Here is a 15,508-nt window from a genome sequence, read left to right on the forward strand (position 1 = left end):
GCCCTGGCCGGTTGGCTCAGTGGTAGAGCGTCGGCCTAGCGTGCGGAAGTCCCGGGTTCAATTCCCGGCCAGGGCACACGGGAGAAGCGCCCATCTGCTTCTCCACCCCTCCCCCTCTCCTTCCTCTCTGTCTCTCTCTTCCCCTCCCGCAGCCAAAGCTCCATTGGAGCAAAGATGGCCCGGGCGCTGGGGATGGCTCCTTGGCCTCTGCCCCAGGCGCTAGAGTGGCTCTGGTCGCAACAGAGGGACGCCCCAGAGGGGCAGAGTATCGCCCCCTGGTGGGCATGCCGGGTGGATCCCGGTTGGGCACATGCGGGAGTCTGTCTGACTGTCTATCCCCATTTCCAGCTTCAGAAAAAAATACAAAAAAAAAAAAATGTCTGAAAAGATCAAACTGGAAGATTCAGTGAGTTTCTTTTATTCCTCCAGATCTCCTCTTACCTTTCTCCACTCTGCTGTGTGCCCTGGGAAGGCGACCTACTGGATGGACTACATCGACTGCTGCTGGGCAAATAAGTTTGTAAAATATGATTTTCACGTTTCCTTACTTATAGTTTGAGTTGGGGGCTGGGCAGCGCCAGGTATTTGTGGGTCCGTGAAATTGCCAATTACCTTCCTGCTTGGGAAGAGCTGTTGTTTTGCTAATGTTTGCTGGAGCAGAGGTTTTCATGCCAGAAAGTTTTTGGAGAACAGAAGAGGAAGAGGAAAGCCATGTTTGCAGAGTGAGAGAGGAGAGAATGCAGAGTGCTGAGGAAGAAGCCAGTTTGTGCAGAGAGAGGAAAACGTGTGCAGATGGGGAACCAGAGCTGAGGGGCTTTTGCAAGCTCCGCTGAGACAGGTGGGGCCTTTGATTCTAGGAGGGACCGGAGAAGATTTTTCTGTTTGTGGAACCAGATAATGTGTCAGTGGCTTTGGAAGCCCTTAGTGAAAGGGAAGTGTTTTCTCTGTGTGTTGCTCGTCGGCCGGTGCAAGACTTGAATAAAGGAATGGCCCACCATTCTTTGGCTCCACTGTTTCTTTACTGTCTGCCTGAATCTAATGAGAACCTAAGTGTGAATGACCACAACGTGCTGGCCATACAAATGCCCTCTGGCTTCTGATTAAATTAAGTCATTTGACTGGGCAGGAGATTAGAGGGGAGGGGAGTAAGGCTCCCATTCTCTCTCCCTGTGGGGTCCCTGCAGGCTAACTGCATCCCTCAACTCAAGGCCATAGCCCCAAACAGACTTACCTCTCCACAAGGTCCTATCTCTCTGGATTGCAGTAGCCCTCTCCCCTTCAGGCCTGGTCACTGCAAAACGCTGTGGTTTCCCCGCACCCTGCCCACAACTTTGTATATACTAGTTCTGTTCGTTATTAAATTGCCCAATTGAAATGTGCCATCAGTTTCCTGCCGGAACCCTGACTGATACATTCAGTCCCATTCATCTCCCAGCAAACATTTGCTGAGTAACTATGTATCAAGGAGAATAAAATGATAAATCAGACAGTTAATACCCTCAAGGGGCAATATGGGAAGTGGAGACAGCCACAGGAACAGATGGTTATATCACATCTTGAAAAGTGATGCCAGAGCTGCTCTACCCAAGAAAGATGGCAACTGCAGTATTGGAGAATGACTCAGTACAGCAGTTCCAGTGGCTGCCCCCCACCCCCCGGGGTCTCTCCCTGGGCCACCACCTTCACATTCTTCTCATAGCTCTAGTCCTCTCAGCCCTCCCTCCACTGGAGCCCGAGAGAGAGAAGGAGAGAGAGACAGAGACAGGAACATGGAGCTGCTCCTTTATGTACACTGACGGGGTAATATAACTGGCAACCTCCACGCTCTGGGATGATGCTCCAATCAACCAAGCTACCCAGCCAGGGCTTAATTTTTATTAATTTTTATAAAGACAGAGAGAAAAAGGGAGAGAAAGGTGAGGGAGAAGGACAACATCTGTTGTCCCACTCATTGACTACTTATTCTTATTTGTGAATTATTTACTTGTTTTTGGAAGTGTGCTGAATCTGAGTAAACTATTACTTGGTTACCATCCAAAAAAAAAAAAGAATGATGCAGACAGGCATTGATTGCATGGAGAAGTGGGGGACATAGGTAGATTCAGTGGAGGTTTCTGGGTGGAGATGGGGTTAGGCAAATTTAAAGGCAGGGACGTGGTAGGGAGTGGTCAGGAGCTGGAAGAGAAGTTTACAGCAGAGGAATCAGGGCCAGTCAGGTTGTGGTGAAGGATTCAAGTGGAAGGCTAGGCTGGCCCAGACCACATAAAGCCTTGTACTCTGAGGAAGGGTCCTTCTATTCCATGTGCTTCTTTTCCTCTCTTTCTCTCTCCAAGGGAAAAATAATGACATGGAGGAGGTCTGCATCCTCTTACTCTTAGCTGTTAACCCTGCAATCCTACTAGGGTTTTGCACTCTTACTTTTATGGCCTAAAACCTGTCTTTTCCATTGAAAATCACCCCTATACATTTTCCACACATTCTAAGGTCTTCCAAAATGGCAGTAAGACACTATGGTAAACTAGTTTTTGGAAAAGAGCTACAACAGAAGTCTAGAAGTGAACGTTCCCAAATGCAATCTAGAAGTCCTAACGGCCAGAGCCCTGTTTTCTTTAATAGCAAAGGTAACACAGACACTTGTCCAGTAAAAGTGGGTGATAATAATTTTGGGAAGAGGGCAGGGGTGACCTTCACTTCATCAAGGTGGGGTTTTGGTCCAGGTAGGTTTGAACTGGGAGGTGCTTTTCAGATCCCTTTTATCACATTACATACGCAAGCCCAGGGTTTCTCTCTAAAGCGCAAACTGCAAGAAGTTTCCGTGCCAGGGCCGGGTCAAGCCCAGCCCATCCCAAAGGTTCCTCCTTGGCACATTCTTGGCATCAAAGACGGCCGGTCCTCCAGCACTGGGGTTCAGAACGCTTCGTTAATCAAAATCACATACACAACGCCACCATAAGAGACAAGGGAAGAGTTAAAAGAAAGAGGTGTGTATGGAATCCTCCGAGCTCTCACTCTCAGCAACTAACTGGATCGGATGTCCCAGTCCTCTGCAACCTGGGTGCCGAGCCGGAGGGCGGCCACCTCGCAGCCAGCGCTCTCGGGCGCCACGAGGTCCCCGAGGAGGGGCGGGTTTCTGAGTCCGGGCCACTACCCACCCCCTGGAGGCCCCACAGCCCCGGCAGGCCGTCACGAAGGCCCCTCCCCCGGGCGGAGACTGCTCCACGGAGTCCAGGCCCGCGACCGCCGCCCGGCCAGTCCCGACGCCGCTGCCGCGACGCGGAGCATGGGGCGCTGATGGCCATGGACGGCTACCGGGGCTTCCTGGGGCTGCTGGTGTCGGCGCTGCTGGTCGGCTTCCTGTCGGTCATCTTCACCCTCGTCTGGGTCCTCCACTACCGCGAGGGGCTCGGCTGGGACGGGACTGCCCTCGAGTTCAACTGGCACCCGGTGCTCGTGGTCACTGGCTTCGTCTTCATCCAGGGCATCGGTACTGGGCCCCCAGGGGGCGGCGGGGAGGGAGGCGCGGGCCGGGGCTCCCGCGCAGGAACCGAGCGGGATACAGGGCGCGTGGGGGCCGGGGAGCGTGGTGCGGGGCGCGGCCGGGGCCGGCGGGGGGACGGAGGCGAGTGGGGTTCGGCCGGACGCGGGAGCCCGGAGAGGGGGCGGGGGCGCGCGGAGCCGCGACCGGGCGACGTCGGCGATCGCGGGGGCGGCGGCGGGGGCGCAGCCCCACTTGGTTAACCCTCTGCAGCGAGTGGCCTGGGACGCACTGGAGGCGCCCCGGCCACACCAGAAACGCGAGTGGAGAAGCGCCGTGCGGCCCGGCCCCGCCGCGGCGGCCCCACGCGCCGGGGAAAGCCAGGGGCCTGCGCGGCCAGGGCGCAGAGCCGCTTTTTCGGGGAGGCCTTTCGCTGAACTTGCTCGGGGCCCCAGATGGAGAGAACCAGGCGACCGGGGAGACGGAGGCGCGAGGAGCTGCGTCTCGGTGGAGCCTGCGTGAAGCGGCCGCTCCGTGTTCACTCCTGAGAGAGCGCGCACTCAGCCGCGCCGGGGAGCAGCCAGGGCTCCGAAAGGCGTTTCCGCGGCCCCACGTCTGGTCCTCGTTCAGTCTTAAGCCCAACTTGTTTATGTGGCTACGATGGCACATTTCTTCTTCGGGGCTTCCTCTTGGGCGCTTGCCACGAGCTCGGGGCGGAAGATCCCCTTAGGGGTCCCTGGCTGCGTGGCCTCTGGCCAGGATGTCTCTGAAGATTGCTGCGTTTTGGAGTTGGGCCCGCGCGCGGTGTGCCAGCTCCGGGCCTGCATTCTCTCGGCTGAGGCGGGAGCGGAGGGAGGAAGGGCTTATAATCGATGGGAGTTTATTTACTTTTTTGGACATATAACTGACATATAACATTATATTAGTTTTAGGTATATAACATATTGATTCATTATATATATACATCCAGCTAAATGATCACCACAAGAAGTCTATTTAGTTGTCATCCATTATCACACATAGCTTTAAATTTTTTTCTTGTGTTGAGAACTTTTAAGATCTACTCTCTTAGCAATTTTCAGTAACACAATACTTGATCGTTAATTATAGTCACCATGCTGTACAGTAGTACATCGTAGGGCTTGTTTATTTTGTAACTGAAAGTTTGTATTTCTTTACCTCCTTCACCCGTTTCGCCTGCCTACCCCCTCCCCACCCTCCTCTGGCAACCAAGAATGAATAGCAATTTTTGTTATCGCATAGTGTCTCTCAATGTCCTAAGTTTCCTTCCCTGGAGGAACGTCTAGCTAGTGGTGCAAATGCTATTTATTCGAAACCACTTTCCAAGCACTAAGTCAGGGCCCTGGCAGAGGAAGTATTTAGAAAAAGCTAGAATGTGGTGGATCGGTGTGGGGAGGAGTGAACGGGGTTTGGAAACCTGAACCCACTGGCTGCACCCTCGAGCCTTGCCTCAGAGGAGGCTGACTTCTTCACCAATATTTAACTTTCAACATACAAGCGAACAAAAAAGTGCCCATCTCATTCCTACGGAAAAGATTTTTAGTTTTTGTTTAAAACTCGTGCTGCAGCCTTTGGCAGTGTCGCCCCGTTCTCCCACTCTGAGATGTAGTGACGGACCTTGCTGCTAATGCCTAGCCGCCGTCTGCATGCTTTCCTGCGTGAGGTTGGCATTGGGCTGTGAGTTATTTCATTGCATTATGTCCCTATCATTTCTCATTAAGCTAAAATGAAAAACACATACTCAAGTTCCAAAGTCGCTGTCATCAAAAGCACTCTTTCCTTATGGGGGAGCCCTTAAGTTTGGCCAACACTGTCACCACCTCTGTTTACTCCAAGTAGTAGGAGCAATCTCTTCATCTCTTCCAGCCAACTGTTCAGAGCAGCTCCTAATACCAAGAAACCTTCCAAACTGTTGTGGACTGTCTTTTCATAATTGAGGGTAAGGGAAGCACAGGTGGTACTAATTGTATCCTGACTTAACCAAAGGAGAGACAAAGTCAAAAACAAGTTTTCATTTATTGAGTACTTTCTGTGTGCTCACTAAGTGCATTATTTTACACATATAAGTGTAAACTGAGGCACAGAGCAGTTAAGCACCTAACACTCAGAAGTAGTGTGTTTTTCCATGGCCTTATTTTTAAGGTTGATTTCTCTGCTTTTATGGAAATATGCTTATTTTCTGAAAAATAATTCTTTTTAGAGAAGTAAAAGGCTTCATTTAAAATACATTTTGGAACATTTCATTCATATTGGAGTTCATTACAGTTTTCCTAAAAGGATTTCTAGTTCTTTAAAATTTGGACTTTTCTTAATATGTTTATCCTCACTTGGGGCAAAAAAATGTTTAAGTGTATGTTTTGGAAATTTTCATCTGCTTTTCTAGTAACCTAGTTTTCTTTTAGCTTCATTATTCTATTTGTATTAGTTTTGGAATGTTTGTCCTGTCAACATTACCTATCCTGTTTACTGTTTAGATTCCAGATTTGCAAAGCATTTAAACATTTAGTACATTTAATTGTCATGAACATAAACTTTTTCATACATATAGGCACATGCATAGTACTCTCAAGTTCTTATAAATCTTGGCCTACTTTCACCTCCTTATATACAGGGAGGGGTTAGGAATAGATAGTTGATTTTATAGGCCAGGAGAGAAACACTTAATGTTACAAAGTAGTCGTGTTGTAACAGACTTTTTTTCTATGTGGCATTGCTTGCTTCAGGGAGAAAATGTTTAGGCTATGCTATTTCAGATCTCTAATAATGGATATGATATAATTGAGTTCTGTGATACACAAGTATTTAGAGAGGAGGAAGGAAAAACTAAAGTACATACAAATGATTAAGCCTAAAATGCTTAAACAGTAAACAGTAGTTGAAACGGTGAGAACAAGTGCGAGGCCTTTGAAACACCTTTAAAAAGTGAAGTCTAAAGAAAGCAAGGCTAACGTCGAGTTACAAAATAAATGTCTCTGCTCCCTCTCTAAGTATACTTTGGAAAAATATTTGTATTCTAAAATGAAGTATGACAGACTATAGAATATTGAAAACCAAAATAAAATTTTAAACTAGTAGGAAATCTAGTGAACATGAATGAGGAAGAGTCTCAAAGAGAACTTTAGAAGAGGCTTTGTGCCTCTCTAAAAGGAATGTTTCCCATGAAATAGGTATACTGCCAGGAAATCAGAGAAACAAACCTTGAAAAGAAGGCCACAGAAGACTGAAACAAATGAGCACTCTCAAAGTGGCAGTTGACCTTTTAAAAGGTTCGACAAGGTGGAATGTGTCCTTTTGTAAAAGGTAGAAAATTCAAGTTTATACGTTTAGCAAAAGACATCTCAGCAATTCTACACTCCTCACTTTTCCACTTGTAGAACTCTTTTTACTGTATAAACTGAAGGAAGGGAAATTGAATAGTATAATGATACCAAGTTGGTTTTGTGAGAGAATGTAGCTATTCTTAAGTAACATTTCAAAGACTAACAAAAAGAAGTTAAGAGTAGTTCTTAAAAGGCAGTTGGGATATCCTAATAACGCATCTAAAAGTGACCAAATTTTAAGACAAGTTAAATATATTTGAAAGAGCTCTTGGGTAAAACATAGCAAAGAAGAAAAGGAGAAAGTGTCCCAAATACCTACTCCAAAACCAGCCATGTGGATGCAGTTGATAATAAAATCTTTCAATATTAGGGAAACAAGGGTTTTCACAAAGTATAAAGAGATAATGCAAAGCAATCCAAAACACTTTTTGTTGTTACAAATATGTGCATGAAGATCTCTTTATAACATGACTAATAAAAATGTTTTAGACGTGATTGTTTTGTTCACTGTTGTATCCCCAGCACCTAGAATGACACCTAGAACTGATACATGGCAGGCCAATAAGTAGTTGTTAAAAGAATGAGTGATTATTTCTGTACCATCTTTAAATTGGTAGTAACAAAATGCAACTTTGCAGCCACTCATGTGTAATGATAGTAACATTTAAAATAAAAGCACCCTCTCTTTTTCTCAGTGAGTCTCCTGTTGAGCAAGTTTGGAAGCAATTAGTCAACCTCACAAAATAATGGGCATTATATCACATCACAGACAAATCTTTATTCTAAAGGTCACAGGATGGCCCTGGCTGATTGGCTCAAAGGCATAGCATCCACCAGAGGTGTGGAAGTCTGGGGTTTGATTCTGGTCAAGGCACAAGGAGGAGAAGTGACTGCTTCCCTCTCCCCCTTCTCTCTCTCTCTCTCTCTCTCTCTCCCTCTCTCTCCTCCTCCTCCTCTTCCTCCTCCTCCTCTCATGCAGCCATGTTTCTAGTGGTTTGAGCAGTCTGACCCTAGGCACTGAGGATGGCTCCATGACCTCTTCTCAGGCACTGAAATAGCTCGATTGCCAAGCAACAAGAGCAGCATCTCCAAATGGGCAGAGCATCCCCCTGTAGGGGGCTTGCCAGGTGGATCCTAGTGGGTTGGTGGGGTGCATGCAAGTCTGTCTCTCTGCCTCCCCATCTCCCACCACTCACTTAATAAAAAAATAAATTTTTTTTTTTAAAGTTCGCAAGCTTGTAAATGGTACTGCCCAATTACAATCTGTGCCTCCTCTGCCTACCTAAGGACATCATGTCATCAATTCTCCTTTTCCCTTCTGAGTCATTGTTTCTCCCAAATGAATTATTTTTAACATGTTATAATTTTTATCATTTAAAAAAACAACCCTACTCAGGACCCCACATTTGCCCTTCAGGCACTGCCTCAATCCTCTGCTTGCCTTACCACAGGACTCTTTGTCAGGACCAGTGTTTCCAATTCCTCTCCTGTTTGCCCTTGAACCTGCTCTAGCCAGGCTTTTATTCTACTGCTCCACCAAAATTGCTCTTAGTAGAGTAGCCAATGGCCTCCACATTGCTAATTCCAGTAGTCAGTTCTCAGTCCTCGTCTTGCTTGACCAGAAGGCAGCATTTGGCATAACTGACCGCTTCCTCCTCCTTGGGACACTTTCTTCATTTGACTTCCAGGACACCCAGCTCTCTGGGCTCCTCTCTCCTCACTGGCTACTCCTTTTCGTCTCCTTGGATGGCTCCTCCTCACCTCCCTGATCACTTAAGGTTCGAGTGTTCAAGGTTCCGTCTTCTGACCACTTCTTTCCTGATACATGCATTCTTGTGATGAGCTTATCCAGTCTCGTAGCTTTATACACTATCTATTCATTAGACCTTCTAGGGTTTTTTTTTTTTATTTCAGTCTGGATCTCTCCCCTGAACTCCAGGCCCAAATATTCATCTGTTTACTCAAACTCTTTACTTGGATGTCACATAGACATGTCCAAATCTGAACTCTCAATCTTCCTCATGTCCCCAAAACAACTCCTCCCATAGGCCTTCCCACCTCAGTAGACGATAAGTTCATTCTTCTAGATCAGCAATGTTCAACTGGTGTGCCACAGAGTTTTTAAAACACACAATACCTGACTTTTTAGTCAGTGACACGGACCTCTTTACCCTTAGATTGTCAACTGAGAAAAATGACCACAGCCAACACAACAGTAACCATCTGATGTGAATGCCCTGTCTTGACCCATACGTACATAGATCATATAACAGAATTGCACCTTATTAAGATGCAACATAATAAGGTTGCATCTTATTGGCTAATTCTTGGTACCAGAAATCCTTATATGTAAGTATAGGCACTTGATTTTTTTTAAAAGTCACTTTGAAGCAAAAAGTATTAGTAATTACTATTATTATTTTTTTTGTAAATTAAAATAATACCAATTTTTTTTGTCAAATAGGCAAAAAAAAATTTATTTTTAGTGTGCCAGAGAATTTTAGTAATTAATGTGTGCCATGATACGAAAAAGGTTGAAAATCTAGAATCTAGCTGTTTATGACTAAGCTATGCGGTCATCCTTGATTCCTCTTCTTCCATAATTCTCATCCAATTCATCAGCAAATTATATAGACTCCAAATTCAAAATACAATATTATCTAAATTCTGACCACTGACTTCTTAAATTATTTATTCGTTTATTGCTTATCTTTCCCTACTAGAATGTAAGCTTCCTGAAGGAGGGAGCTTATTTCACTACTATATTCATTGTGTATAGAACAGTACATAACCCATAATATGCATTCAATAAATATATACTAAATTAATTAAAGTTTGGCCAATCTTTTAAACCAAGGGCAGCATATAAAGGGGTATTTGTATATGTCTAGCTAATTAATTGAATTTTTCTCTTTTCTTATACTATTTGGTACCAACCAGTCAAGTTCATAAGGATTTCAGTCATTTCAAAGAGATGCTTCTAGTGCTAAGATGCTAAAATAATTCTTCCAAATCACCCAATCACTTCCTTCTTTTTTGATTCTCCAGAGGTTTTCTTTTTCATGGTATTTATGCTTTGAGGCAGTATGAATGCACAGGCATGTTTCAAAGTTCAGTTTCTCTTCCATAGCCACTGCAGGAATCTTTTCAAGAAGTTTATGTAAAGAGGGTTCTCTGCTTTTACATTTAAACTTGAGGTCCTGATAGACTCTTGGGTGCATAGGGAAATTAGTTATAAAGCTTGGTAACACTGCTCTGACCGTTCTACCAAGGAAGGCAAAATAATACTTTATTTAAAGAGCTAAGGAAAGTGTGATGGGTTCACCATATTTAAGTAGAATTTATAAGTGTCTTAAATTTCCAGTGTATTTAAAACTGAGTAATCTACTCTTATTTTATTTTAGGGTTTACTTAATGCTTACCTGAATCTATTAGGTGGGTCTAAGTGCAGAATACTTTTTACTTATTTGAAAGGGCCCTTTAGTCTTATGTGAGCTAACACTTGGGTCAGCAGTACAGATTGTCTTGAGGTTTTGTTATTGTTGCATTTGAAAAGAGGACCTGCTTATTTGCTGGAGAATGTTGAATGAATTGGCGCACTTTATTAAGATGTATTTATTTAGCACACACTGACCCCTACAATGTGCCAGGCTCTGTGCTAAATGCTGGGATGTGATGGTGAAAAAAAACTAGAGTTAAACTGTTTTCTGTGTTTGGGGATATTTTTCTCCCTCAAAAAAGTCTTCTCCCCACATAAGCTTGGACAGATACTAAATATGCATTACCTGCTATGAGATAAATGTATATATAGTTAGTTTTGTAATGGTATGTGGCTTGAAAGCAGGTGTCAAACCAAAGATTATTGCATCTTAGAGAATATATATTTTCAGATTCCTGAGCTGATTATTCATGTAGGAACTGAGATTTTTTTTGGGGGGGGGAGTGACAGAGAGGGATAGACAGACAGAAAGGGAGAGAGATGATAAATATCAACTCATAATTGAGTCACTTTAGTTGCTCATTGATTGCTTTCTCATATGTGCCTTGACCTGGGTGCTCCAACTTAGTCAGTGACCCCACGCTCAAGCCAGCGACCTTGAGATTTTGAAACTAAGTCCTCAGTTTCCCAGTTCAAGGCTCAGTTCACTGTGCTACCACTTGGTCAAGCTAGTAACTGAGAAATTTTTTTAATAATTGAATTCAGACTCTGACCTGTTTGCTCAGTGGATAGAGCGTTGGCCTGGCATATGGACATCCCAGGATCAATCCCTGGTCAGGGCACAAAAGAGAAGCGACCATCTATTTCTCTCCCCTCTCTATCCCCTTTCTCTCTCTCTTCTTCTCCTGTAACCAGTGGCTTGGTTGGTCCAAGCCTGGCCACGGGAGCTGAGGGTAGATCCTGGTTGAGGCAGTCAGGGTGCATGTGGGAGTCTGTCTCACCATCTTCCCTCCTCTCACTTAAAAAATAATAATAATATATTAGAATTCAAGTTGCTGTATTTTCCTTTTCATTGCCCAATTTCTTTTTTATTTTTTTTTATTTTTAAATTTATCACAATAGCATGTCCCACTATCAATATTTTTTTTGAAAAAGATTTTAAATGTGTTTCTCACATATACAGATGGTCCCCAGCTGGTGGTGATTTAACTTATGATTCTTCACTTGATGACAGTGCTTAAGTGATACACATAATAAATTACACGAGATGTTCAGCACTTTTTCATAAAGTGGGCTTTGTATTAGATGAGTTGGCCCAACTGTAAGCCAACCTAAGTGTTCTGAGCATATTTAAGGTAGGCGAAGCTAAGTTATGATGTTCAGTAGGTTAGCTGAATTAAATGCATTACAGTATTTTCAGCTTATGGCTTTATTAAGATGTAACTCCATTGTAAGTCAGGCATCTGTATGTGTTCATATTTCCCTTCATTTTCTGGGGGAAGTGAGGGTCTTGCCAACTAGGATCTCTAACAGAAAACTCTTGTTTCAGTCACAAGTAGCTGTTTGATAGCATTTCTCCTCCCCATAAGCTTGTGAGACCTTTTTCTTCTTTCCCACTAAACCTCAGGAATGTTGTTGTCTAGGTAAGTGCCAAGCCAAAGAAGCAAGAAATATTTAAATACTGCTCTCCAGGCAGTTTTTAGTGTTGAGACTAGAGTCTTGTTGAAGAATGTGGTTTGATTTGTTAAGCTTGCCCTTTTCTCTTGAAGTCCACCACATTTTGGGTATTTATACATTTTTAAAGCAGGTACACACCTTTTGCAAATGCAGCATTTTGCAATTATCCTTCACTTATCCAGAGAGCGTTTTGAAGCAAATTCAGCTATCCAGAAGAACTTCCTTATTGCCAGATGGATGCTGAAAATTCCGTGCCTCGTTCATCAGAGCCCTTCAGATTTCCACAAGCTGCCTATTTAGTTGTTTAGACTAGTTTGCTATGGGTTTGCAAGCTTACAAAAATGTTTTAACTTTGGAACTGTTACGAATTCTTTCAACCATACAGAAAATAATAAACAGGTCGCTATGTGCTCACCACCTAAATTGAACAAATGTAAAGACTTTGGCCAACATAAAAATTTATAAGCAAGAAATTAAAGCTGGTAGGAATAAAAGATAAAGCAGGATGGAGGAATTACCCTAACCTGAGCAAGAAACTAAGAAGAGAAAGAAAAACTCTAAACTAGACAAAGGGGCTAAAAATGCATAATTGTCTGGCCCTGGCCGGTTTGCTCAGTGGTAGAGCGTCGGCCTGGTGTGCAGGAGTCCCAGGTTTGATTCCCAGCCAGGGCACACAGGAGAAGTGCCCATCTGCTTCTCCACCCCTCCCCTTCTCCTTCCTCTCTGTCTCTCTCTTCCCCTCCCGCAGCCAAGGCTCCACTGGAGCAAAGTTGGCCCAGGCGCTGAGGATGGCTCCATGGCCTCTGCCTCAGGTGCTAGAATGGCTCTGGATGCAACAGAGCGACGCCCCAGATGGGCAGAGCATCGCCCCCTAGTGGGCATGCCGGGTGGATCCCGGTCAGGCGCATGCGGGAGTCTGTCTGACTGCCTCCCCGTTTCCAACTTTAGAAAAATACAAAAATACAAAAAAAAAAAAAATCCATAATTGTCTGAGCCCTTTTGGGTCAGAGACAAACACCCCTCTTCTTGCAGAAGCCTTTAAGAGCTGACTCTCACAGTACTAAGACAATATGTTTCATTGATTACTCCAAATCATAAATAAAAGATTGAATTATATTTGTTCCATCCATGCTACTGCTGGAGAAGGAAAGCTAGGGTGCAACCAATTTGAAAACATTTGAGTAAACTAATGGCTTAAAAATTAAGTTTTGCCCTGGCCGGTTGTCTCAGTGGTAGAATGTCAGCCCGGCATTTGGAAGTCCGGGGTTTGATTCCCGGCCAGAGGACAAGGAGAAGCGCCCATCTGCTTCTCTACCCTTCTCCCTCTACTTTCTCTCTCTCTCTCTCTCTCTCTCTCTCTCTCTCTCTCTCTCTCTCTCTCTCTCTCTCTCTCTTCTCCTCCTGCAGCCAAGGCTCCACTGGAGCAAAAGTTGGCCCCAGGCACTGAGGATGGCTCTGCCTCAGGGTCTAGAATGGTTCTGGTTGCAACCGAGCAATGCTCCAGATGGACAGAGCATCGCCCCCTAGTGGGCATGCCCGGTGGATCCCGGTCAGGTGCATGCAGGAGTCTGTCTCTCTGCCTTCCTGCTTCTCACTTCAGAAAAATACAAAAAAAAAAAAAATCAAGTTTTGATGCTCAACAGGGGCAGATTTCAGTCTTATGGAATATTTGACATATTCTTCTCTGAAGCCAGTAGGATTGAGAAGAGTTAAAAGGTCTTCACTGGGAATACAGTTGTCTTTGAATCTTTGATAACTATTTTTTTTTAGGTAAACCCTTTATTGAGGAACCACATACACGCAGAAAAATTCTTAAATCATAAGTGATGTCTTTTTATAACATGGATACACTCATGTACCCAGATCAGGAAACAATATCCCGGCACAGCAGAATGCCCCCTGGGGGACCCTTATAACTCCTCTCAGACATGATTATTACTCTTGACTTCTAACATCAGAGATTAGTTCTGATTCTGGAAATTTTTGGTGTGATATGATTCAGACCAAGAGAGAAAAGCTATTGTGATTTACTGTTCATTATTTGCTTTTCAAGCAAACCCATCCTGAGTACCTATCAAATTTCCGCATCTAAGATTCCTTCTCCTCAGGGTGAAGCTTGGATGATAGGAGGATGACAATAATATTAATTTTAAAACACTAACTGAAATAGAGCAAGTTTCTTAACCTTTCTGTACCTCAGCTTCCTCCTCTGTACAACTCTAACCATAATCATACCTTCCTCACAGAGTTGAGGTGAGAATTAAAATGGAAACATGTAAAGCACTTAGCACGGTGCCTGCTACCTAGCAAGGGCTCCATTGTGTGTGCATAGATGTGTGTGTGGCGTTTATAAAATCAAAGAGGTTAAATGAGGACACGGGGAGAGGTGTTCTTAGGTCTTCATATAGTGCACATTTTTTCTTTTTTATTGAATTTTTCAGGGTGACGATGGTTAACAAAATTATTCAGGTTTCAGGTGCATAACTGTACAACCTCTGTACACTCCATTGTGCATTCACCACCCCAAGTCAGGTGTCCATCTGTCACCATTTATCTCCCCTCCACCCCTTGGCCAGCAATTACAACACTGTTGTCTGTGCATGAGTTCTCTCTCTCTCTCTCTCTCTCTCTCTCTCTCTCTCTCTCTTGGTGGGAATGGATAGAGTGATTGAGCAAAAAAGAGAAAAAACTATTTGCACAATTTTTATTTTACTACTGCCTGGTCACACAGATTATATTGCTATCAGTTTCCTGGTGGTGATACTGTGTCATAGTTATGTAACATGTTACCCCTGGGAGAAACTGAATAAAGAGTATATGGCATCTCTCTGTATTATTTCTTACAACTGCATTTGAATCTAAAATTATCTCAAAATAAGAGTAAGAAAATACTTATAGAACTACATAGTTGGAGCCCAGGGCTGTCCTAGGCTCTGAGGATACAAGGATAAACAGCAAGGCATAGTTTTCTGCCCGCAGAGAGGATGAAGTAGGGATCAGAAGAGGCCTTGAACTAGCCTTTAAAACTATGCTCTAGAAGCTGTTTCATTAAAACGTTGGAAAAGATTCATTGAATATAGAATTGCTTATCCAAAATTTTCTATGTCATCAAGGAAATATAATCATTTAACATTTATAAGAGACCATATATGCACTAAAATTAATAAGTAACAATCATTCAGAGTTCAGATGAGATCAAAGGAATGCTGTCCTAATGGTGAGGGCTGTCAAGTTTTGGAATGGAACCGAACAGGAAGATTGATAGCTGTGCTAAAAGCTGTAAAGAAGCCGACTTCACATCTGTCTTCATAGGTTTTGATGTGTTTCTGTCTGAAAATGACTAGATAATTCCTTACATTTTTATGATCTTATAAAGTTTCATATATTTAAATTATACATGGCTTTGGTGGGAAGACGCTTTCATTTTTCTTGCTGGAGTTAAGAAATATTCATGATACACAGCTGATATAGTGGAATCCATCTTCCAAGAAAGCATTCTTTAAACTTTTTTAATCTGCTGTACGTTTCCAGGTATCTAAATTTTCTCTGACATGGACTGAAGTGGTGGGTGAGGGT

General features: G+C 43.8%; 1 protein-coding gene and 1 non-coding gene across 2 annotated transcripts in view; both read left to right on the top strand.

The window, feature by feature from the left end:
* Positions 1-76, top strand: TRNAA-AGC (transfer RNA alanine (anticodon AGC)). The gene has a single exon. It is a non-coding gene; the product is annotated as a tRNA-Ala (tRNA).
* A 3,165-nt stretch (positions 77-3,241) lies between these two features.
* CYBRD1 (cytochrome b reductase 1) overlaps positions 3,242-15,508 on the top strand; it is a 34,885-nt gene continuing 22,618 nt past the window's right edge. Inside the window, exon 1 of the mRNA XM_066346601.1 lies at positions 3,242-3,484. Coding sequence (XP_066202698.1) covers positions 3,292-3,484 — 193 coding nt within the window. The 5' untranslated portion in view covers positions 3,242-3,291. The remainder of the gene's footprint in view (positions 3,485-15,508) is intronic.

Source organism: Saccopteryx leptura, chromosome 7, assembly GCF_036850995.1.
Source record: "Saccopteryx leptura isolate mSacLep1 chromosome 7, mSacLep1_pri_phased_curated, whole genome shotgun sequence".
In the NCBI taxonomy this organism is placed as follows: Eukaryota; Metazoa; Chordata; class Mammalia; order Chiroptera; family Emballonuridae; genus Saccopteryx; species Saccopteryx leptura.